The sequence below is a fragment of the Chinchilla lanigera genome, unplaced genomic scaffold (assembly GCF_000276665.1).
Source record: "Chinchilla lanigera isolate Chin_1 unplaced genomic scaffold, ChiLan1.0 scaffold00060, whole genome shotgun sequence".
NCBI lineage: Eukaryota > Metazoa > Chordata > Mammalia > Rodentia > Chinchillidae > Chinchilla > Chinchilla lanigera.
Window position 1 is genome coordinate 479,202 of NW_004955461.1, and position 23,205 is coordinate 502,406.

General features: G+C 55.8%; 1 protein-coding gene across 1 annotated transcript; it reads left to right on the plus strand.

Annotated features, from left to right (window-relative positions):
- Positions 1 to 14,801: 14,801 nt before the first annotated feature.
- Trib1 (tribbles pseudokinase 1) lies at positions 14,802 to 22,727 on the plus strand. Its single transcript, XM_005397987.2, has 3 exons — positions 14,802 to 15,736; positions 17,642 to 17,934; positions 20,463 to 22,727. The coding sequence occupies exons 1-3, from the start codon at positions 15,377 to 15,379 to the stop codon at positions 20,926 to 20,928; spliced, it is 1,119 nt and encodes a 372-aa protein (XP_005398044.1). The 5' UTR covers positions 14,802 to 15,376; the 3' UTR covers positions 20,929 to 22,727.
- The last annotated feature ends 478 nt before the right edge of the window (positions 22,728 to 23,205 follow it).

Below are 23,205 nucleotides of genomic sequence, written 5' to 3' on the forward strand. Positions count from 1 at the left end.
CAGGGTGCAGGTGACAGGGCCAGGGTGATGTGACAGGACAAGCACATCAAGCACCCTCTTCAAAGCTCAGGAAAGCCCCGCTGGGAAGTCAGTGGAGAGCATCTGCTCGTGGGGGAAGTACAATGGCCGCAGTAGCAATGACTGTGCAAAGGACAGGCGGGGTTGTGCTCTAATAAAACTTTATTAACAAAGTCAGACCAGGGGCCAAGGTTTGCTACCTCCTGCTCCAGTGAACAAAAAACGGGAGGGGAGGGAACTTCCTAATGCTGCTGAGCAAATGAGCACAAATACAGTGGCTAAAAGCAGCACAAATGTGTTTCCCTGCAGTCCTAGGGGGAGGAAGCCCGAAGCATGTCTTAGCTGGTAGGACGAAGGTGGAGGCCGGCCTGTGCTCCTTGGAAGGTTTTGGAAGAGAACACACTTCCTGCACCCTTTTCCAGCAGCTGCATCACTGTGACCTCTGACCCTGTAGTGGCATTTCCAAGAGCCAGGGGCCAGGTCCAGATCTGTGAGCGAAGCTGTCATGGATGCTGCAGCCCTGCTGAGCCTCTGCTAGCTGCTGTGGTGAGTAGGCCTAGGTATGAGGAGAGTCCCAGCTGGAACTGCAGACTCTCACCTCTTGGGGCTAGCAAATGACTGATGTTTTAAGCCCTACATTCTGCAGAAGCAGTATATGCAACAATAACTAATACGGGAACAGATACTAACTGCATCACCACCATGTGTCCTTGTCTCCTTTTCTTGTCTTGAGAGTGAATGTGATATCTGGAGCTGCAGCAGCCACCTTGCAACTTCAAAGGCAAGACTAGAGGGATCATGGGATGATTGGCTGTGACGTCACTGTGCTGGCACAAAAACCAGGAGCCCTTGTTCAGTTTTGAATTCTTTTTACATGAAAATATAAACCTGTTTATTATAAAGCTATGACTCCAGTATGTGTGTGTGTGTGTGTGCATGTGTGAGATACTGTGGACTCAACCCAAGGCCTTTGCACTGAACTACAACCCTAATCCTTTTTGCTAAGCTCTGACAAAGGGTTTTGTTACCCAGGCTGGGTTGCCCAGGCTGGGCTTGAACTTGTGATCCTTCTGCCTCGGCCTCCCAGCGTGCTGGGAGGTCCCAGTTTCTTGCAAACTAAACTTTAAACAAAGACCTGGCAGGTGACCAGGCCTCTGAGGCAACTGGGAAAGGCTCCAGGTGGGTGGGGATTAAAACAATAGATGATGTTTGAGGGGAAATCAGTGGCCCAGGTCCATCCTGTTCCCTGTTCTGAGCCTTGAAGGCCTTCGCGACAAATGACCAGGACCCTCCTTCCAGAAGAGGTGAGCAGCGCAGGGGCAAGCAGCGCAGCGGCGGCCAGGCCTAGATCCCCTCCCGACAGGACTCGGAGCTGCTGTCACTTGGCCAGGTCCCCCTTGAGAAGAGGTGATTCACAGGGTTGTGAAACCAAGGCCAGTGCGTCTGGACATCTGTGCCCTCTCCCTGCTCGACCAGAAGCTTCCCATGAGCTTGGGGTCCTTCTCCTGAGGGGGCCCAGTGCAGGGGCCACGGGTGGCCATGGGTGCAGGGGGAGGCATTGACTCAGGGCTGTGTGCAGAGCGCTGGCCTGCGCTGCCTCAGAAGCCACGCCCCAGAGTGGCCCAGTCCTCTTCCACTTCTGCTTCCTCCCTTCGGGAAGGCTCCAGGTGAGTCTGGAGCCAGGGAGCCCTCTGCACTTTCTCCAAGAGCACACACACCAGAAGTATGTGGTGTCCTTTTGTCTCCAAAAGCTCTCTTCCTGACAGGGCTGGTGGTACACACCTGTAATCCCAGCACTCTGGGAGGCTGAGGCAGGGGGATTACAAGTTTGAGCCTAGCCTGGGCAACTTAGTGAGACCCTGTCTCAAAATTACATGCACACATGTATTCACGATACATGCATTCATGCATACATATACAGCTGGGGAGGTAGCTCAGTGCGAAGGCTCTGGGTTCAGTCCCCAGTACTGAACCAAACCAACCCCGACAAAGCTCTCTTCTTTGACTTTGCCAGTAATAACAATAGCTAATACTGCCTGGGCACTGAACGTCAGGCCTGTGCTGCGAGCTGTACTTACATTAGCTAAGAACATCCTCAGGCCAAGTCTTCAGTGAGTTTGAAACGCTCATTTGACCGAGGAAGGTGGGACGAAGCTGATGTGAGGTCACACAGCCAGGATGAAAGCCACTCATTCTGCAAAGGCTCCGGTCCTACCCCAGCCCTGTCCACTGAAAGGGAAGAAAGGGACCAGAGGTACAGAGAGGCGGGGCCTCCTGATGTAGCAGAGCTAGATCGGAGCACGTGTGGGTGGGCCTGGCTGCAGTCCCTTCCTCTCCCTCGCTTGTCCGTCATCACCTCTGCTTCATTCACATCCTCCTTCACATCCCTGCCCACTGCCCCGGGAGCATAGAGCAGGAGCCTGAAGTCAGGTGTGAGCCTCCTGTGACCTTGGACAAATTACTATCCAGCTGTACACCGGGCCCAGAGCTTGTCCCTCTGGCTGGGGGCCCTTGTGATCACAGGGTACTGCGGACAGCTGGTGACTGGTGGAGCTGCCTCGGGCTCCCGGGGCGCCAGCCCTGGGATAGCTGTTCCCTCGTGCCAACCTGTGGCCTGCAGGGCCTGGTTTTGGCGGCTGAGGGAGTCCAGGGCTTCCTCCACATGGGCTCAAGGATGTGAGGTTTTGCAATCAGTTATTGCATCAGGATGACTCTGAATAGCCTCATTCTGCACTCCTCCCCGCCCAGGTGCTGGCTCAGCCAGCCGGAGGTTGGGCACGAGGAGAGGAGAGGGTGGGTATTTCCTTCCCTCCCCAGACATCCCCTGTGGCAGGAACATCCGGGACCTTGGATGGCCCGAACACCGGGGAGGGAGCGCTGCTGCTCTGCAGCGACGTGAAGGCGGGCAGGAAGCCAAAGCCAGACCAGGAGCGGTGTACAGGAGACGCAGCCGGGACGGCCCCCCGCGTTGCCTCTAACCACCTGCAACACGGGATCAGCAGAACATCCTCTCCGAGCCGAGCTGGAGGGGCCTTGTCCGCAGAATGGGAGCATGATCTAAGGCCACCCCCTAGGCAGGTGTTGGACACCCTCTTTTCAAACGACGTTCTCGGGAGCCACAGGCCATGGTCATCCTCGTTGCTGTACTCCGTGCCCCTGGGGGGCCGCGTGGACCACCCCGCCCTGCCTCTGCGACCTTGAACCCCCTCCTCTCACCTCCCTGAGCTGCACCTTTGGGGCAAGGCTCCGCCCCGAGCCCGGGCTGTGGGGCAGGGCGTGTATTCAGCCGGCAAGAAGCAGCCCAGGGCCAGAGGAAGCGGCTGTGCGCGGTGGCCTCCACCAGGGGAGCGGGAAAGGAGGGGACGGGATGGGATGGGAAGCAGCCCGGAAACAGAGGAAGCGATTGTGCACCGCCGCGGGAGGAGCCGCCCCGGAGAGGCCTGGAGTGCGCCCCGCAGGCCGCAGGCCCTACTTCCAGATGTTACAGCGCCTTAGTGCTCCGCCTGGGAGAAAGCAGGAGGGACCGTTCCAGGACCCGCACCCGCTGCATTTCCCATGCCCGTCTGCTCCTAGCTTCCCATTCAGCGGCCCATAAAAGAATTGCGTGTGCGTGTGCGCACTCGGGTGGGCACACACCCATGGCCTTTACACTGAGCTACATGCCCAGCATCCCTAGCCCTCAAGTATTTTCCTTTTTTTTTTTTTTAATCTTGAGACAGGGTCTTGCTAAATTGCTGACTTGGCCAGACTGAATTCAGACTTGCAGTCTTCCTGCTTCAGCCTCCCAGAATGCTGGGATTACAGTGTATGGCCAATACTGGCTCTATAAAACATTTTAAATTATCTCCTGCCCCTTGTTCCATTTTTGCATAAACATCATTTGTGATGCAGACTCAATGCCCACTGTCCAACAGGAAGGTGCCCTCAGCAACAGCGCACTGGAGCTTTGTGTCGTGAGCTTTTCGCCCCAGTTCTGCGCGACAAGGCTTCACATGGGCCTCGGAGGGAGGGTTTAGGCTGGGAGAATGGGCAGACCTCCGCCCAGAACCGCTTCTAAAACTGCCAGCACGTGTTGTCCCCAGGGACCTGGCAGTGAGGCTGCTGTCACAGGGGAAGTTCGAAATAGCACCCTCCGCGTGTGACCGGTTTCCAGTGGAGGAAATGGGGCCTGGCCTTCTGGTATGACAGAACAGAGGGAGGATCTGCCCAAATCCCAGGAGGCGACCTGAAACCACTTCTAGAGCAAGGCCCGGAGAGAAAAAGAGTCTGGGAAGCAGAAATCAATCACCCGATGCACAGTAGTCCAGGTGAGCAGAGAGCCAGCCAGGAAGGGGGGGCATCAGCAGAGTCCGTGTTGTGGCCCCACATAACCCCCGCTGCCTTTCTCCTAGGCTTTGGCATCCCTCTCCCACGCAGCCCTGGGCAGCCCCTGAGTGCACCCGCAGAATCCACTGAATGGACCCATTGCGGTGGCTGGTTAAGTCAGTCTGCTCAGCTACCGGACCAAAGTACCAGACTCAGCGGCTTGAACAGCAGAAGCACATTTTCTTGTAGTTCTCCAGGCTGGAAGCACAGGAGCAAGGCGCTGGCTTCCTCTGAGGCCTCCCGCTTGGCTGGGAGACGGCCCCTCACCCCCGTCTTCACATGGTCCTCCTTAGACGGTGCCATCTGTGTGCTCATCCCTTCTGCATAAGGACACCGGTCAGATCGGATTGGGGCCCACCCCTGACTTCATTTCCCTCTAAGTACTTTGAACAATTCCTTTTTGTGGTACTGGGATGAAATCCAAGGCCTTTGCACTGAGCTACATCCCCAGCCCTTTTAAAATATTTAAAAATTTTGAGACAGGATCTTGCTAAGTCAATAAACTGTCCAGACTGGGCTCCCTCTGGGGACTCTCCTCTCTCCTAAGAGAAGGGAATCTCAGGGGCAGATACTTTCCTCTTCTTTTGAATGTCATCACATTTAGACAGGACACCAGCCTACTGGGAGCCCAGGACTTAGGACGAGCCAAGGACCCTCCAAGGTTGACTGGTGTGCTGTCCACCCTGGAGCCTCCCAAAGCTGTAGCAGGGGTTGGGTTACCCTGGAAAACCCTATCAGCCCTATGAAGCAGAGACCATTAGGAGCTCACACACCGCACTCCTTCTTCCTGGGTTTATACTGCACACATTTCCTTGTTTGTCAGTAGGCGAGGCCGTGTGACGGTGTACTCAGCAATATCAGATGTGTGAACATGAATGGAGGCTATGCAGTGGTCCTCCGGCATCCATGGTATCAAACCCTTTGTAAACTGTTTTTCCCTACATATGTGCCCCAAAGCGTCATGTGTTCAGAGGCGGGGGTTTTGAAAGGTGATTGGATTACGGGGGCGCTACATTTATCAGTAAATTAATGAGTTGATGAGTTCAGTAGTTAAATGTGCTCTTAGCAGGTGTGGCATTGTCAAAGGGTCATGGCCGGCAGGGTGTACTCCTGTCCCAGCCCCTCCCTTCTCTCTCGGCTTCCTGGCTGCCAGGCACTGAGCAGCTGTCCTCCACCAGGCCCTGTCACCATGATGTTTCTGCCTTGGAGTCAACAGACAATGGACTGAACCCACTGGAACATGAGCTAAACAAACCGTGCTGCCTTTAAATTGCAGGTGCTGCCTATTTTGTCCCGGTGATGGGAAAAGCAACAATACGCATATCTATGATGAAGTCTAATTTCTAAAGTAAGCATAGTAAGAGATCAACAATAACAAAATAGCAAAAGTCTAACAATACTCTATAATAAAAGTTACTTAAACATAAACTATTTCTAGATATTTCCATATAATATTTTTGAACTGTGGCTGACCCCAGGTAACAAACTGTAGGTAAGAGGGATGCTCATATACGCCATTTCCAGGCCTCCTTCGTGCTGCTGTCCCCCGCCAGCCTGCTGGAATGTGAGTGTGGCTGAGACCCATCTTGACCAGGCAAGTGAAGGGTGGAAGGGGCCCATGTCCCTACATCCTGCCCACCAGGGATGGTCCTATCAGACAGCTCCAGGGAGAGGAGCAGACCTGGCCCCTTTGCCTTCCTTCAGAGGTCTTTATTACAGCAGCAGGGCTGCACTGTGGCTGATATCCTGCTGTTCTGGAGAGGATGGTGGGGGGTCTCACCACAGTGAAGGGAACCAGAGCTGCATCCTTCAAGTGACTTTTCGAACAGGGCAGAGATGACTTCAAGCTACCCTGTCTGAAAAACACTTCATAATATCCGCCACGTTGGCAAATTCTGTTTGTACAAGTAACTCTGTGATACTGTGGCTTCCTGTGGGTGGCTCATCTGGGCCAAGTACTGTTTTCATTGATCTGCTGATGCGTACATCCTGAGCTGCCGGATGGCTGCCTCTATCAACGAGACACTCACTGTGTATCCAATTCCAGGAACTCCTCCAGGGGTGGTGCCACTGCTGCGGCTCCACCAGCACTCGGGCAGCTCTGGGCCTGGGATGACTCTGGGGACTTGCAGAACTGCCTTCTGCTCCTGGGCGTCCTTCTTCTAGAATCTGTTTCATTCTGCAGCCTTGTCCACCTCTATCCTTGACACACAGTGGGAGCTCAGTAAACATGCACTGAATGACAAATGACGCTGGCCTCCCAGAGCCCCGGTCTAAGTATGTCTTAGCAGGCCAAGTTCTGGTAAACTGAAGTCTGTTTACAGGAGCTAGGTAACCCCTCCCTCAACCCCACAGGTGAGCTGGGGAGGGTGGCACATACCTGTAATCCCACTGCTCAGGAGGGCTGAGGCAGGATTGTAAATTCAAGGCCAGCCTGCCCTACATATTCTGTTTGAGGACAGCCAAAGTATACAGTGAGACCAGGCCTCAACAGACAACAAACAAAAAACAATAAACAACTACAGTGGAGTACTACTCAGCCAATAAAGTATGATAAAGCTGAGTCACTTGCTGGGTGTGGTGGTGCACGCCTGTAATCCCAGCACTCAGGAGGCTGAGGCAGGAGGATCATTGTGAGCTTGAGGCCAGCCTGGGCTACAAATTGAGCTCAAGGCTGGCCTGAACTACATAGCAAGACCCATATCAAAAAGACAAAACAAAAGAAAACAAAGAAAACCCCTGAGTCACTTATAGGAAAATGGACACACTGTGGGACCATAATATTAAGGAAAGTAAATCGGACACATAAGCTTAAATACGGCATGGTTTCTCTTATATGAGAAAGCCAAAGTAGAAATAATTTAAAGTCAAAATCAAAGATAGATACTACAAAGCAGGGAGCCAGAGCCTCTGCAAGTGGGCAGGGGAACGAGAGCTGGAGGGCAAGGAAGGGAGAAGGGGCCATGCAGATGGGTTACCCTCTGTACCGACTCCCACGATGAATGTCGCCACTATGTCCCGCACACATGGATTAGTAAAAATAGAAAAGAAAAGAAGGGAAGTGGGAAGGAAGAAGGAAGGAGAATGGAAGAAAGAAGAAGCAAAGGCCTGCGGGAAGCCCTGAGTGATCCAGCTTGCAGGAAGCTTCAGCACAGTCACAGTACTTTCCCAGAGATGAGGGGTGGGGTCAGGTGACAGCGAGCCTGGGGAAGGAGGTGGAGGGGTGAAGCCTCCTACTGTGGGCTAAACTTGGGTGTGCACCCTGGCTCCCAGTGTGTCTAGCTGTGTGACCCTGGGCAGCTCACTTAGCCTTTCTGAGCCCGCCTCTTCTGAGCTGGAAAGTGGAGATAACGGTCACTCTGGGGCTGTCTGTGAGGCGAATGAGATAATGTCAGCACAGAGCGAAGAGGTGCGAGGCATAGCGCTCAGCATGGGGCTCCCTGCCTAGGGGAGGAGGGGACCCCTCCCACGGTAGCTGTTCCCGCAGGGCCTGCTCCCCTCTGCAGCTGTCCACAGGAGGCCTGGGTGGTATGGAGCCTGTGCAGCCCCTGGCAGCTGTCTCTCCCCTACGAGTGGCCAGACAAGTTCTCAACTCACCAGACAAGTTCTCAAGACATCACTAGGGATGGAGTGGGATTTGTCCCTGGTCCCTCAGCCCATTCTGCAGCCAGCAGGAATACTGTCGTCAGAAGGGCCACTAGCCTAAAGGTTTTTTAAAACTGGAACCCAGACAGCTGTGCATATGGTGCTGACTTCTTGGCTGGGAGACACCCAGGCCTGCCGCAGGCTGAGGGAAGGGAAACGGCATGTTGGAAAACCTCAGATCACATCACAGGAGGGTGGGGACTTTTTTTTAGTACAAAGAAGAAAAACGTAGCCCATAGGCTATATGCGTGCATGTGTATTTATACAGGCTTTTGATGACTGCTCTGCATGTCTCAATGACTCACAGATGCAGCAGATGGGGGAAGGTCTGAGCGGGGGCCTCCCCAGATCTGGACAAGCAGGAGGGCCCTTGCACGTGTCTGGAAAGGTCCTCTTTCCCCCAGTGGGGTCACAGCGGGGCCAAAGGCCCCTCTGGGCAGCAGCACAACCCCTTCACACAGCTTTGCAGAGCTGGAGCTGGGATCCAGCCTGTGCTGCGCAGGCCCAGCCTCCACCAGGGGCTTGCTGCCCACTCAGGGCCCAGGCTCCTTCCCTAGAAGGCATCTAACGGTGTCCTGCAGGCTGGGGAGGCCCTGCCTGCCAGACTTCCTGATTCATCCCGAAGAGTTCCAGAAAACCATTCTTCTTGTCTGTGGCCGGGTACTACGCCACCCTCACACGCAGGGCCATTCTGAGGGTTGAGACATGCAGGCCTGGGTGGCAGATGGCTCTGACCCGCTCAGGGATGTCTGGGCCAGAGCACGCGGTCCTGCATTGGTGCCGGCGCTGGAAGCATGCAGGCCATTCCCACGGGCTCTGTACTGGAGGGCCTGCCTGCGGCCTCTCCACGCACTGTTCTCTGGGTAGGCTGGATTCTTTCCTGGCTGGCCAGGGCTGTGACTGCTAGTGTCCAGGTGAACAGGCAGAAGCCCTATGGCCCCTTCTTGCCTCAGTCTCAGAAGTCTAGGCACCCCTGCCCTCGTCCTGGACTGGTCAAAGCAGCGTAAGCCTGCCCTAACTCAAGAAAGCCCCGCCCTGCTGGAAAGGGTAGTAAAGGTCTTGAGGGGGGGTGTCCTTCCTGGTGGCAGCAGAGTGATTACCTCACTGTGTAGAGCCATGCGCCTGGCAGCGTTTGCTATCAGCATTTGCCACCCCATGCTGCCTTCTACCCCTAGCCCTGCCCAGCCTGCTCGTGACCCTGGGAGGGCGGGTGGCTTCCCAGGGCAGTGGCTAAGCGAAGAGATTTCCCGCCGAGGGGCAGAGAGGTTGATCTGTGTCTAGGCGGTGGAAGCGGAATTAAGGCAAAAATGAGCCGAGAGCCATGGACTGGGAGAGCGAACTCCCAGATGGAAGTCACAGCAATGACTCAGAAGGAAGTGGAGGGACTTTCCCTGCTTGGCCCAAGGCAGGTGTGCACCTGGGCTCGCCTCGGCATCAGGAACCCCTGCCTCTGCCCAACCTGCCCCCCAACAGTGCACACACTGAGCCCACCCATGGAGCAAGTAAGAGGTGGTCCATGACCCTCCAGGGCCCCCTTTCCTGTGGATTTCCCCGACCGGGCCTTTTTCTTCCTGCTGGGTGGCAAAGAAGAGCCGGGGTATGCACGAGTTGGAGTTCAGGTGAGTCAGCTGGGCTGTCTGTCCGTGGATGCTTGGGGTCCCTGTGTGGTAGACACTGAAGCTGACGTGGCAAGAGAAGCAGAAATAGGCCACAGACCAGAAGCCTCAGTTTGTCCTCTCATCCCGGTGCCCACAAGTGACAGGAGAAGGACAAGGGGACCTCTGCTCCCACAGTGAGGCTTAGAAGAGTTCACACAGAATCTCTCTTCATCAGCAGATCCCGGAGGTGCATGGAAGAGCAAGAGCATGGCCGGCCGTGAACCAGACAGGGTTCACTTCTAACTTGGCCTCCTCCAAATATGTGAGGTTAGAAATGTTACGTGCTTGGTGGTAGATGCTGTAATCCCAGCACTCTAGGTAGAAGGGCTGTAAACTGGAGCTCTAGGTAAATTAGTGACTTAATAAGACCCTGTTTTAAACTTTAAAAAAAATGTTTAAAGGGCTGGGGATATAGCTAGTGCAAAGGCCCCAAGGTTCAATCCCCAGGACAGAAAAGAACTCGGAGGAGGAGGAGAGAACCCCACTGGTACTGAGAATTCCCTGTACCTGAGGGGAACACACAGAACCTTCCAGTGTGCTGCAGGAACCTTCTTGGATGAACCAGAATGAGTCAAACCCGAGCTCGGGAGCAGCCCAACCTTGTCCAGGACAATCAATACAGGTTTCCCATGTTACGCAACAAGCCAGTTCCTGAAAAGTTGGAGATGAATCAATCTTTTTCCTCAGTTCCATGTATAGGGACATCCAGTCTCAGCTCCGAATGATGCTGAGGCTACAGGGGACACGCATGCACACATGCACGCATGGGCGCACTCTGCCTTCTGAACCATGCAATCTGTGTACCAAAGCAGCCTGCTCGTGGCATTGTGTGGCAGATCCCTTCAGGAAGCAAAGGACTCTTGAGCATGGGAAGAACTACTTCCTCATTCAGTCCTTACACACGTGTCAAGCTGGCTTCCATCACCAAGGGCTACAAGCCTTTAATGAACACTGTTCCCATTCATGGCATAGCCACACCTGATAGTCTTCCATTTGGTATGGGTGGATAATCCCAAAGCACTTCCTGCATTTTTGTACCGAGTGCCAAGTGTGGTGGTGCATGCTTGTGACCCCAGTGCCCAGGAGGCTGAGGCAGGAGGATCAGCACATTGGAGGCCAGCCTGGGCTAATAGCAGGTTGGGGCCAACCTGAACTACATAGTGAGACCCTGTCTCTAACCACCTCCCTTTAATTTTTAAAAAAAAATTAAAAAACCTTGCCGGGGAGGAAAAGCCAGCCTCTGTCATGCTCCTCTTACAGGTGAGGCAGCTGAGGTGCAACGAGTAGCTCTTACTGTAGTGGGAGTGCTGGCTTCTCAATCTGCAAAGACTGATGGGCATGCAGCTCAGACCTCACCCTCAGGGAAAGCTCTGCACTGAAGCCTGAGCTCACTCGGCCCTCGCCTGCCTCATCTCTGGCCCTGCCGGGTGTCCAGGCATCTCCTCCCAGCACACAGACCCAGGCACGCAGAGCTGGATCCCTGCTCTCCCCAGCACCCTGCAGCCGGCTTGTCTGCAGCCCTGCCTCTGCCTGAATGCTGGCTCTCTCTGTGGGTGACCCTACGCATCACTGTACATGTATTCAGTTGACACTCACTGAGCCCCGCTTTTATACTGGACACCAGGCTGGAAGCTGGAGACATGTGACGGTATAAGGCAGCACTCCTGTCCTCTTCAAACAGTGTGATGGAAGGGGTCATGAGAGATGGTCGGAGAGAGGACTTGACTGCACCCAGCATGGTATTTACATCTGTCTGTAGGTGCTGGGGATATCTGGGTGGTGTTCTGAAGGATAAGTAAGAGTTTGTTAGATTGGCAGGGGGAGGGGTGAGGAATCCAGGGGGATGGAACAGCAGTGTGTGATGGCGGAATCGATTTGGGGCCCTGCCCGTGGCAGGCAGAGACCGCGGTGAGGAAAGTGAGGCTAGGAGGGGAAGCAGGAACCCGGAAAAGAGCTTACTTTGCTACACTGTGGTATCCAGATTTTATCTGAGGGTTCCTGAAGGCTTTTAGCCAGAGCCTGATGTGATGAAATTCTAGGAAAGTGACTCCAAGAGCTATGTGGGGAGTGGACTGAGGGGACAGATACTTTTGCTTTGCGCGCCACTGTGGCTCCAGCGCTCAGTAGGAGTACTGGTGCAGAGGAGGTGCTTACGGCTTGCTGAGGGTGGGTAAGTGACCTAGCACCTTGCTGCAGGAGTCAGGCCAGTCCTGGCCTCACATGAGGGGTGTGAACAGCATGCTGGATGCGGGGAATACACAAGGCTTCTGGGCGGCAGGGGCCAGGGAGGAAAATGGAACCCAGGCCAGCTTAGACGAAAGAGTTTAGTGTGGGGAACTAGTCACAAAGGTATTGGACGAACAGAAACAAAAAGAACCAGCAGGTGCTGCGGATGACTCAGAGATTAGCAGTATCAGGAAGCTGCTGCCACCCTAGTGCTAGAGGACAAGCGGTGTCACCTGACCCCAGAAGCCAGAGTCCCTGGGGTGCAACAGGACTACAAAGAGGAAGACGGGGTGCCATGAGTTGGGTTCCCCAAAAAGTGCACTCTGAGCTGCAGCGTAGCATCAGCTGGTATTTAGGGGCCCCTGGGAAGGAAGAAGCAGGATGGGCAGGGGAGAAGCCGGGTTGCGGTACAATCCCAAGACAGCCCCGAGGACGCCACCTGGGAGCTCTGGCACTGGGAGGCCTTCTGAGGTGGTTCAGCTGGGGCAAGAGGACCCGAGACGTCCAGGGCTGCAGGGTGCCTTTCCAGCCCTCCACAGCGCTGGGGATGGAACCCAGGGCCTTCCCCATGCTAGTGGGGATCTCCGTCACTAAGCTACCTCCCCAAGTTTTCACCAGGCCGGACAGGCGAGGTGGGCTGCAGCCACGCGGACAGGAGGGCAGACAGCCTGACCGCTCTGCCTCGCGTCCACTGGCACCTGTCCCTCCAGGTCCTCCCGCTGGGAGAACCGGGCGGGGCACCTGTGGGTGACAGAACACAGGAAACAGTTTGCTGAGGGCTAGACTTGGGGGAGGGGAGGCTGGGTGACTGGCGGCTGGCCTGAGAGGAAGCAGCAGATTCTCCCGGGAACCTGGCTTCAGGGCCTGGTGCTCAGGTGTTGTGTGTCCCAGAAGAAGCTGCAAGAGACACTCTGGGACACGCTGGGCCTGCCCTCTAGTGTGGGGGCCCAGCTGCGTGTGCAGGGGCTCTTAGACTCTGGCACAAGGGCATCTAGAAATGCAGGTCACCTCGGTGGGGTCTCTCCTGGACATTGGTGCGAGCACAAGCACCTCAGCATGGCACGGAGCTGGCACAATGCACACCCAACCCATCTTCCTAGGTTCTACTCCTGGCCACCCACCCATCAGACCAGCGGGCGACTCCCACAGTCACACATCCCAAGCCGAATGCTACCTTCCACCAGAGGCCTCACTACTTTCCCAGCAGATCTAATCTCCTCCCAGTCCCCATGGATTCCTAAGAGCTTGACCTCTCTGCCGTGTGTGGGCCGGTCGCCACAGCATGGAATGTAATATTTTCAGGTTTCATTTTCTCCCAAGAAACTGGGCAAAAATAACCCCGCAGGACAGTTGTAAAACTGAAGCAAAGTAGCGCGTGCGGATGCTGAGAACAGGGCAGTACAGGCCTCCCACGGCTCTGTTCTCACCGTTTAGATTTTCACACGCTAATCCCCAGCGCATAGCCCTTAGTAGATGCTTAACTGCCATTTGCTGAATGGAGAATTAATAAGGAAAAGGATTTATTCTTGGGGCTTGGCCTGGTTTTTTGAAATTAAGGCTTTAGCAGAAGTGCAAGAAGGATTTGGGTAACAGTAATCTATGTTGGGCGTCCAGGGACTCCAAACTGACCTGGTTCTCTCAAGAAAGAAAAACGACAGATCCCAAAATATTTTCACGAGGCTCCGTGGCACAGTGTGACCTTGCACACTCACCTACATCCCGCTGCACGAATGCACGCACACATCCTGGCAGGGGGGTGGGTGCAGGCAGCATCCCTAGGTGGCCTAAGTGACTTCCACCCCGCGCCCCTTACCCCTGAGCAGGCCGGGCCCCCTACCCCTGAGCAGGCCGAAGCCCGCCCTGGACTCCGTGGTGCTTGCAGGGGCCGGGAAGGGTAGGAATTCGGCGGCGGCCACGTGGGCCCCTTCCGCCGCTCCCCACATCCTTTGTTCCCACCAGCACTGGCTCAGGAAGCTCTTTCTGCGAGTCACCGCGGAGGGGCGGCCCGGGAGCTGGAGGAGCTATTTCCGTGCAATCCGGGCGGGCGGCAGGCGCGGGAGGGCGTGGAGGTGGAGGCAGCGCAGAAGGCCCTGTGTTTGCTTTTATTTCATCCAGCAGAAGGTTCTATTTGTGGAAGCGAACAGACGCTGGGGATTAGAGATGGGAGGGGGCAGGAAAAGGAAAAAAGCCACATCCACTACCACGCACAGGTCTTCCCCGGAACTACCGCGTGGGGGGAATGACTGATTCTGGAATTTATCACTTGCCCTCTCACCCCCTCCTCGGGCTGCAGCCGAGCTTCGGCGGCGCCCACGGCTCTAACCGGAGCTCCCCAGCCGCGGAGCAGCGGGGGATCCCCCGGCCAAAAGGGCTCAGCACCGGCGGCGGCAAGCGGCGCGCGCCAGGAGCCAGCCGCGCGCCCGCAGCCCATTGTGCTGTGTGAATGAGGCGCGCGCACCAATCAGCGCTCCCGTCGCCCCCGGTCCCGCCCCTCCCGCCCACTTCCCCGGGACCCTGACGTCACGGGAACTTTTCCTCCGCCCCCTCCCTCGCTACCGGCCCAGGCCGGGCCGGAGGGAGGGCGCGCTCCTCCTGCCCAGCCCTGCCCGGGGGGCGTGCGCGCGCCCTGGGCGGCCGGGACGCTCCACCTGCGCCCGGGCGTGCGCCGCCCCGAGCATCCCCAGCCCTCGGGCTACCCCATCCCCCAGCCTGCTCTCCCCTCCCTTCGCCTCTCTTCCCCCAGCCCCCTCCCTCCGCTCCGGTGACTGCGGCCCCGCGGCGGGGCCGGAGTCGTCGCAGCCACCTCATTGCACAACCCGGCTTCCCAACTGTTTACACAGCCCGGCCTGTGAGTGTGTGTGTATACAGCGTGAGTCACCAGGAGGCGGAGGAGGTGGAGGAAAAAGAGAAGGAGGAGTGCCCTGGCCCGGATCAGTGCGGCTCACACACTCACACTCGGCACTCTCTCCGAGCGCGTCTCGCTCGCTCGCACACCCGCCGGAGCCCAGGAGCGCGCTGGGATCCCGAGCGCCGCGGAAAAGTTTACTCCGGCTCTCACCCGAGACTAATTGCTTTGGGAAGTACATCAGCTCGGCGGAGCCTGCGGAATCTAGAACTCGCGGCCCCGGATCCTGGGAACGCAGGCCGCCTCCGTCTCTGGGACCGTCGACAACAATAGCGGCGGCCGCCCCCAAGCCGGCGCCCCGAGCCGGTGCCAGCGGGGGTCCTGGACCCCGAGCCGGACTACGACTCCCGGGCGCGCCGGCAACGTGGTCACCCCTGCGTGCAAGGCGAGCGCCAAGGAGCGGCTCCGGCTTTGCCCCTGGTGGGGGCCGAGCCAGACCCTGCCTGCAGACTCCATCCAGCGGACTGGAAGAAGTCACAGCGCGGGCCCCAAGCCCGCAGCGTCTTCCCTCGCGGATCCCGGGACATACAAAACCGGGGCCGTCCCGGCCGGGGCCGCGATGCGGGTCGGTCCCGTGCGCTCTGCCATGAGCGGCGCTTCGCAACCCCGCGGTCCGGCCCTGCTACTCCCTGCCTCCCGGGGCACCCCGGCCAAGCGCCTGCTGGATGCGGACGACGCGGCGGCCGTGGCGGCCAAATGCCCGCGCCTCTCCGAGTGCTCGAGCCCTCCGGACTACCTCAGCCCCCCCGGCTCGCCCTGCAGCCCGCAGCCCCCACCCGCCGCACCGGGGGTCGGTGGCGGCTCCGGGAGCGCACCGGGGCCCAGCCGCATCGCCGACTACCTGCTGCTGCCCTTGGCCGAGCGCGAGCATGTGTCCCGGGCACTGTGCATTCACACCGGCCGCGAGCTGCGCTGCAAGGTAGGCGTCCCGGGGCCGGGGCCGGGGCCGGGGCCGGGGCCGTCCGGGGCGGGCGGCCGACTGGCTTGGGGTCCCCAGGCGCGCGCAGCTCCGTCGACGCTTGGGTTTGGGGCGGGGTGGGTAAGTGCGTCGCGGCCGGCACTGGTGAGTTTGGCCCTTGGGGAGCCGGAGGGCTTTCCTGTGGAGTGGGATCTTGGGGGCTCTGCGGTCTGGAGGAAGTGCAGGGTTTCTTCACCGGCTCCACAGCCCTCCTGGCGCTCAGGGGCGCGTGGTATTCTGTTTAAGTTGTGGAATGGAAATGGATTTCAGGGTTAAGCCATTGCCCTTCCCTCACCCCCACACCGCCCTGTCGTGGCAGGACGCCCTGCCAGGAGGGAGCTTGCAGCAGCTGGCAGCTGAGGCCGAAGGTTTGCCGGCTTAGCTGTAGGTAGTGAAGTCGGGGTGCCGCTCCTGACTGGCCGATTCCCCCTTGAACCCGCGCCCGGGTGGGAATCCCGCCCTCCTAAGGGAGCAGTCGTAGGGGGTCTTGCAGCGGAGGCTAGGAATTTGGCCCCTAAAGTAGAAATGTTGGAAAGCCCGCACGCTTAGGAGCGTTTGCTTGTATTCACTGTTTCTCGGGCAGCGATTTTCTTTGGCGCAGAAGGGTTCGCATCCCGGAGGCGGCGGCGGAACCAACTCCTAGAAGTGGATCCGCCGCCGCCCAAAACCCCCGCGGTGCGCGTGGACGCAGCCCGCTCCCAGTCTGCACACTTCGCGGCTGACGCTGGGAACTCAGGCACCCCAGAACCTCGGGCTGCTCATTTCCATCCCCGGAGTTAAGTTGCTCCTGGGTTTCCCGAAACTCACCTGACACCCCGACCAACTCCCCCTGGGCTTGCTGCTGCCACCTACTGCCCACGCGCGTGAAATTACAAGTGCACCCTGGAGCCCAGTTTGTGTGTGTGTTGCGGGGGGAGTCTTTTTTCTTTTCTGGAAGTAGGCTGGGGGCTGTCACCGAGAGCTGCTTGGGGAGACCTGGGCAGTGCGGGAGCAGGGGACAGCAGAGAGATTTTTCCAGTTGGTGCCAGAGCCGCCACCTCAGAGGTGGGGTGGGTCCAGTCATTGTGCAACCCCTTCCAGCTCCTGTAGCAGATAATAGCCGAATCCAGATGGTGACAACCCGTGTGTCACCATTTCCACTTGAGTCTAGGATATGAGTAACTGGACTGGACAAAAGGCCCTTAAAGAGCCCAGCCACTTCCTTCGGGGAGATGTGCCCTGATCGAGGGACAGGGCGTGCCCCGTGGGGCGCACACAGATGAAGAAGCCCGTTCACAGGCGCCCATTCACCGCACCCTCCCCTCCTGGGAGAATGGAACTCTGGCTGCTGACACCTGAGTCACAACTCTAGGCAGGTTGCTTAAGCCTGCACCGTCACAGTCTCCTTCCAAGTCATCTGTTCCTTCTGACTAACGACAGCTAGGCATGCTCTGCGGCCTCTGCTTCCCCTTAGAGGCTGCAGAGTCACCACATTCTGTGCCTTCCCTGTGACCAGCCCTTCTGTGTACAGGAGACACATGCATGTGTGGAGCCTGCGCTTGAGCCCTGAGAGATGCCGAGGTACCTGGCATCTGACCCTCACAAACATGGAGGGGCCGTGGAGCAGGGCGTTTGGGGGCTGTCTTCATGGAAGACAGGAGCACACACAGAAGACAGTCCTTTAAGTTATTCACACAGAAGGGGCGACCTATGGGGGGTGTGCTAGCCCACAGTGCATAGGGAGAGGTGGTGGGGACCGGGAATAAATGAATGGAGCGCACAGCCATTCAGAGCTCAGAGGTTGAGACTCTCAGTCCAGCTCCCTCAGGGACTTGGAGGCAGCACCTGCTTTTCTAGCCCCCTAAACAGGTCGTCTTCTCTCTGCAGGTGTTTCCCATTAAACACTACCAGGACAAAATCAGGCCTTACATCCAGCTGCCATCGCACAGAAACATCACTGGGATTGTGGAAGTGATCCTCGGGGAAACCAAAGCCTATGTCTTCTTTGAGAAGGACTTTGGGGACATGCACTCCTACGTGCGAAGCCGAAAGAGGCTGCGGGAAGAGGAGGCTGCCCGGCTGTTCAAGCAGATTGTCTCTGCGGTGGCCCACTGCCACCAGTCAGCCATCGTGCTGGGGGACCTGAAGCTTAGGAAATTTGTCTTCTCCACGGAGGAGAGGTGAGTGGCCGCCTCAGCTCCTCTCGTGGCCTTTGGAACCATAGCGCAGGTTCATGTTGTGCAGTTCGGTTAAGTGTGCTGCTGCGGAGCAAACCCAAGGATACAGTTGCTCCCGGATTTAGAATTCAGAAGTCCTGCTCCGGAACAGTCACAGCCAAGGCTGGTTTACTCCATACTGCCTTGAATGGAGCCTAGGAACCCGCGTGCTTCTGTGGGTGTCCCATATTGACAGGTTGCCCTCCCCGCTTGTGCCCCAGGATCAGAAAGGTCAGAAAGGTCAGCCCTTGGGTTACAGATGCGGACCTGTGCTTTATAGCAGGGACTGCTAGAAGTTGTCAGACCCAGAACACCAGGTGTTCTGTGATGCCTAGACAGGACAGCTGGTTAGACTTGTCATATTCACAGAATTCCGCCCTGCCCACGGCATTTTTGCCGTCTCTCAGGCTAGGTCCTCCGTACTTTCTTCATGTTGTCCAGTGACTTCTTGGATATCTTGTTGGCTACATCTTCAGAAAATAGCCACATTGAATCATAAATAGAAGTTGGCTAGAGTTGATTGCTAAATATAGATCATGGCTTACCTCATAAAGGATGAGATGAGCTGGATAAGAGAATAATGAGACATTGAGATTCAAAGCGGAGGTTGCAGACAAGAGAATTCAGGAAGCCACATGAGGTAGACTGTACCTGATTGTAAGGCGCGGACCACAGGTCTTGTGGAAGGACAGGCAGCAGTGATGCTCTAGAATTTTAGAGTAGGGTGAGTTGTTTTGTTGTTTCCATTCCCACAGGGCTTACTCCTCCCAGACATTTTTACCTTTAACTCCAGAGCACCCTGAAAAATATAGGGTTGAATTGCCCCAGCATGACTCTGTACCTGACCTTGCTGTAATTACTGAGACATACAGATTAGCAAAGAAAAGCAAACTGTTTGCAATGAAGAAGTGTCCAATTCCTGGAACTTGTGTTCCTTTGGTAGGGTGATGCATTTTTCTGAAACATGCCTTACACACCTCCTTAGCAGCTTTTGAAATCTGCATTGCACAGGCCAGTGTCATGGGCGCAGGGTTTGGCAACCCAGGGGTTAAGCAATGGTAGGCTGACACTGTTCGTGTAACCAGCACAGGTGCAGGGTTTTAGTGCTACAGCAGCCAATCAGGGGCAGCCAGTGCACGTTGAGTCATATTTTCCGTTTACAGAACCAATGGGTATTTTACATAACGACAGGGAGGTCACGGTGAGGACATACTGAAGTTAGCACATGTATACTACACTCCAGGGAACAGGAAGGCAGGAAGGAAAAAAAAAACCAGACCTTTTAGAGGAAAAGGAATTGACCCATCAGCTCGAGCCAACTGTGTGCATTTAACTTCCCAGCGAGTGAAGTTAAACAGAAGCAGGGCTGTTGCTGAGAAGCAAGGAAAGGCCCGTGTAAAGCCTCCCGGCCTGGCTTCAGGCTTTGGAGACTCTGGAGACATGAGTGGCCAGTTCTAAATGCAGAGACGCTGCGATCACCTGCAGCTGCACAAGGGAGCCTTTGACTAAAAGATTCTGAGTTCCGACAGTGATAGCGACACCAGAACGGAGCCCTCCCCTGAGTACACACACTCAGGCATTGATGTTCTATGCTAGTGGGCACATGTGCTCAGGCAGGAGTTTTGGAGTCCCTCGTATCACCAGCCGCATTTGTCTGTTTATGCTGCCTCTATGTCCAGGCTAAGTGTCTCTAGCAGTTAAACACCCAGGAAATGTAATTGGCATTACTTGCAGCTCCCATCCTGGGACTCAGAGTTTCCCTGTGTGTGTGTGTGTGTGTGTGTGTGTGTGTGTGTGTGTCAGCGTGGGCAGAGTGCTAATGACCTGTGCACTCTACAGTGACCTCAGACTCCATGCTCTGTAATGTAAAACTTGTGTCTGAGTGGCCCTGGCACTCAGTGTCCTGAGAAAAATTGGCCTGAAGGTTGCCCCGTCCTCTCCAAGAAGTAGATACTGCTTGCCGTCCCCATAGCTTTTGTAGAAAATGTCAGCATTCTCCTGAGACGAGCTCCCAGCCCTGCAATGCGAACTTGGCCAATTGTGTAACCCTTATTAGGATATCTCTTACAAGCTAGAGCATCATGATTACTATTTGGGACTTTGCATCATACCCTCCACCCCAGGCGTTCTCTCAGTACTTTGAAACACTCATTGCAGTTTGTATTGGTTTGTGAAATCCGAGTTACTGGAGAAGGGGTAAATGGCATTCCTGAGCCTTTGCTATGAGTGCCTCTGGGCGCTGGTATTGGGAAGGCCTTGTTGGTGTTACTTGTTTTTTGTAATATTGGAGATTGAGCCCAGGGCCTCATCCAGGCTAGGCAAACACTGAGCCACATCTCCAGCTGTTTTTTCCTTGAGACGTGGTCTCGTTAAGCTGCCCAGGCTGGGCTTCGGGATAGCTGCTATTACAGGTATAGGCCACTGTGCCTGGCTGAGGCCTTGTTTCCTTAGATCTGTTCTGGACATAACAGCCTGGTTTTTCTCTTCTGCAGAACCCAGCTCAGACTGGAAAGCCTGGAAGATACGCACATAATCAAGGGTGAAGATGATGCCTTGTCAGACAAACATGGCTGCCCAGCCTACGTGAGCCCTGAGATTCTCAACACCACGGGCACCTACTCTGGAAAGGCTGCAGACGTTTGGAGCCTGGGCGTGATGCTGTACACCCTCTTGGTGGGACGATACCCTTTCCATGACTCAGACCCTAGTGCCCTTTTCTCCAAAATCCGACGTGGACAGTTCTGCATTCCCGACCACATTTCTCCCAAAGCCAGGTGCCTCATCCGCAGCCTCCTGCGGCGAGAGCCTTCTGAGAGACTCACTGCTCCTGAAATCTTACTCCATCCCTGGTTTGAGTCTGCCTTGGAACCTGGGTACCTTGACTCAGAAATGGGAACTTCAGACCAGATTGTTCCAGAGTACCAGGAGGACAGTGACATTAGTTCCTTCTTTTGCTAATCCCAGAAACCTCAGAAACCTCATAATTCTCACACATGGCATTTCCATTTCTGAAGACAGACTGGCCCTCTGGCATGGCGCCACCCAGATAGGGGACTGCACCCAGAGGGTCACTGCAGAGCTCACCGTGGTGCCCCCTTCTCGGTCGGGATGAGTGACTCTTGATCCAAGCAGAATCCACCCTGCTTGACCGTGCTGCCCGTTGTTCCCCTGCTTAATAAACTGTCACCAACTCTCCCTCCTTTGGATTTGGGGCTTCTGCAGGTCTTGAAGTTGGGAGAGATGTGGGCATCCTACCCTGTGTTCAGGTGTCACGAACTCGAGCGTTTGCGCAGGAAAGGAAGCAAATCGCACAGTGGCATTTTGGGCAGTAACTAACAGGATGACAAATAACTTGGGCCAATAAACTTGCCATCTCTGGATTCGTCTCTGGTAGCTGGACTCGCTACCGAGGTTTCTCTGATCAGAAAGTTGTGTTTTTGGTTTAACACTCACCTTCCCTTCACACTCACATGCACCAATGCCCGTGCTCCACTGTGGGAGCGGACTGAGGAGCTCAGGAGTCTGCCCGAACCCGGAGTCTGCTGAATCCTGCCAAGACACCCTATGCAACAGTGCCTCCCCTGCCCTTGGAACCTGCCCCTACAGCTCTGAGGGTGGTCCGCAGCTCACCCGGGGAGCCTTCGAGAGATGTGAGCTCCTGGCTGCTTCAGAACCCTGAGCTCATTAGTTCTTTAAAACTAATTTGATGACTTGAAACCATTAGCTTTCTGGCATCCCTTTGAGTAGCCAGCACACAGTCCTTTGCTTTCTGTCCCCAGACTGTCTTAGGTGGGGCATTTTGTCCAGGAGGAAGCGGACAAGGAGACTTCTCACTCCCCTCTCTCAGGAGCAAACGTTAAACATCTTCGTGCTTCAAAGAAGGCGTGTTTTGGAGTCTCAGGGACCCTCAAGCTGACTTCCACAGTGTGCCCTGGCCCGGGGGCTGGACGGGAGCATGTGTACAGCCGCGGTCTGTACACAGATGTGTGGTTTTGATGATATCTGTGCAGTCGGCTTCTGGGGGGACATAGCGAGCCCCAGACACGCTCAGTCACTTAGGACTTGAACAGTCATCTGATCTGACTCCTCGCCTCTTGCTGCCACCCCTACCACCGAAGCCCCCGAGCTGCTTTCGCAGTGGGCATCTGGCCTCTGTTCCAATGCTTCCAGACCAAAACTTACTCCCTACGAAGACAGGCTTCACGGAGAATCTGCAGCTTCCATTATAAACCAACGGGCAGCGCTGATCGGGTAGTGAAACGGGTAAACAAAACATACTGTATTCTGAGAAATGGCACAAAACCAGGCAGGCATCTTTAAGGGCTACGCCTAGGCAAACTACTAACCTGCATTGTGAGAACGCCGTGTATACCTCACGTACTGTGTACTTTGTACATATATTTTACCTTTTACACAGATGTCTGATGGGTTGTCGTGTTCAGCTCCTAGGCTTGTTCTGTGTCTGTGTTTGTCTGAATAACCTGCGTGTCTGAAGCCACGTGAAATGTGAATGATGTCGGCAGATGACCTTGTAGAATCTGGGCCTTGGGGCGAGGGGCCGGCCTCCGTCCGCTCTCGCTCTCTTGGTTATTTGACTCTTGTATCTGTGACATGTTACCCAGCTGGAGACTGGGCTGGCAGGGCTTCTGCCAGGACAGCTAGAAACACTAGATCCTCCCTGTATGTGTGTAGATACGCGACCAGTGAGACGGCTGTCGCGGACCTGTAGAGGATTTTAATAAATCTGCTTTCGTACAGAAGTGTGGTGACTTTCTTGGGGGCTCAGAACCTCGGGGATATGAGGTGAACAGACTCGAATGCCTTTCTACACTGCAGTGGGCGGGTGCGTTGGGAGTGGGGGTCGTTTGGTGAAACCAGGCAGGCTGGACCACGGCTGGCCTGAGCAGAGGCACGTTGGGAGGGAGCTTAGGTAGGGAGCTTGGGCCGAGAGACTCCCGGCTGTTACACCTGTTTCCTTTGGGGTCTTTTTGTTTTTCTTTTTTTGAGACAGGCTCGCTGTATAGTGCTGGCTGGCCTTGAACTGCTGCCTCAGCCTCCTGAGTGCTGGGATTGTAGGTATGCGCCCCCACACTGCAGTTTTTTTGTTTTCTGTTTTTTTTTTTTTTGTTTTTTTTTTTAGGTAGGGTCTCGCTATGCAGTTCAGGCTGGCCTGGAACTCACAACGATCCTCCTGCCTCAGCCTTCTGAGTGCTGGGATTATAGGCGTGCACTACC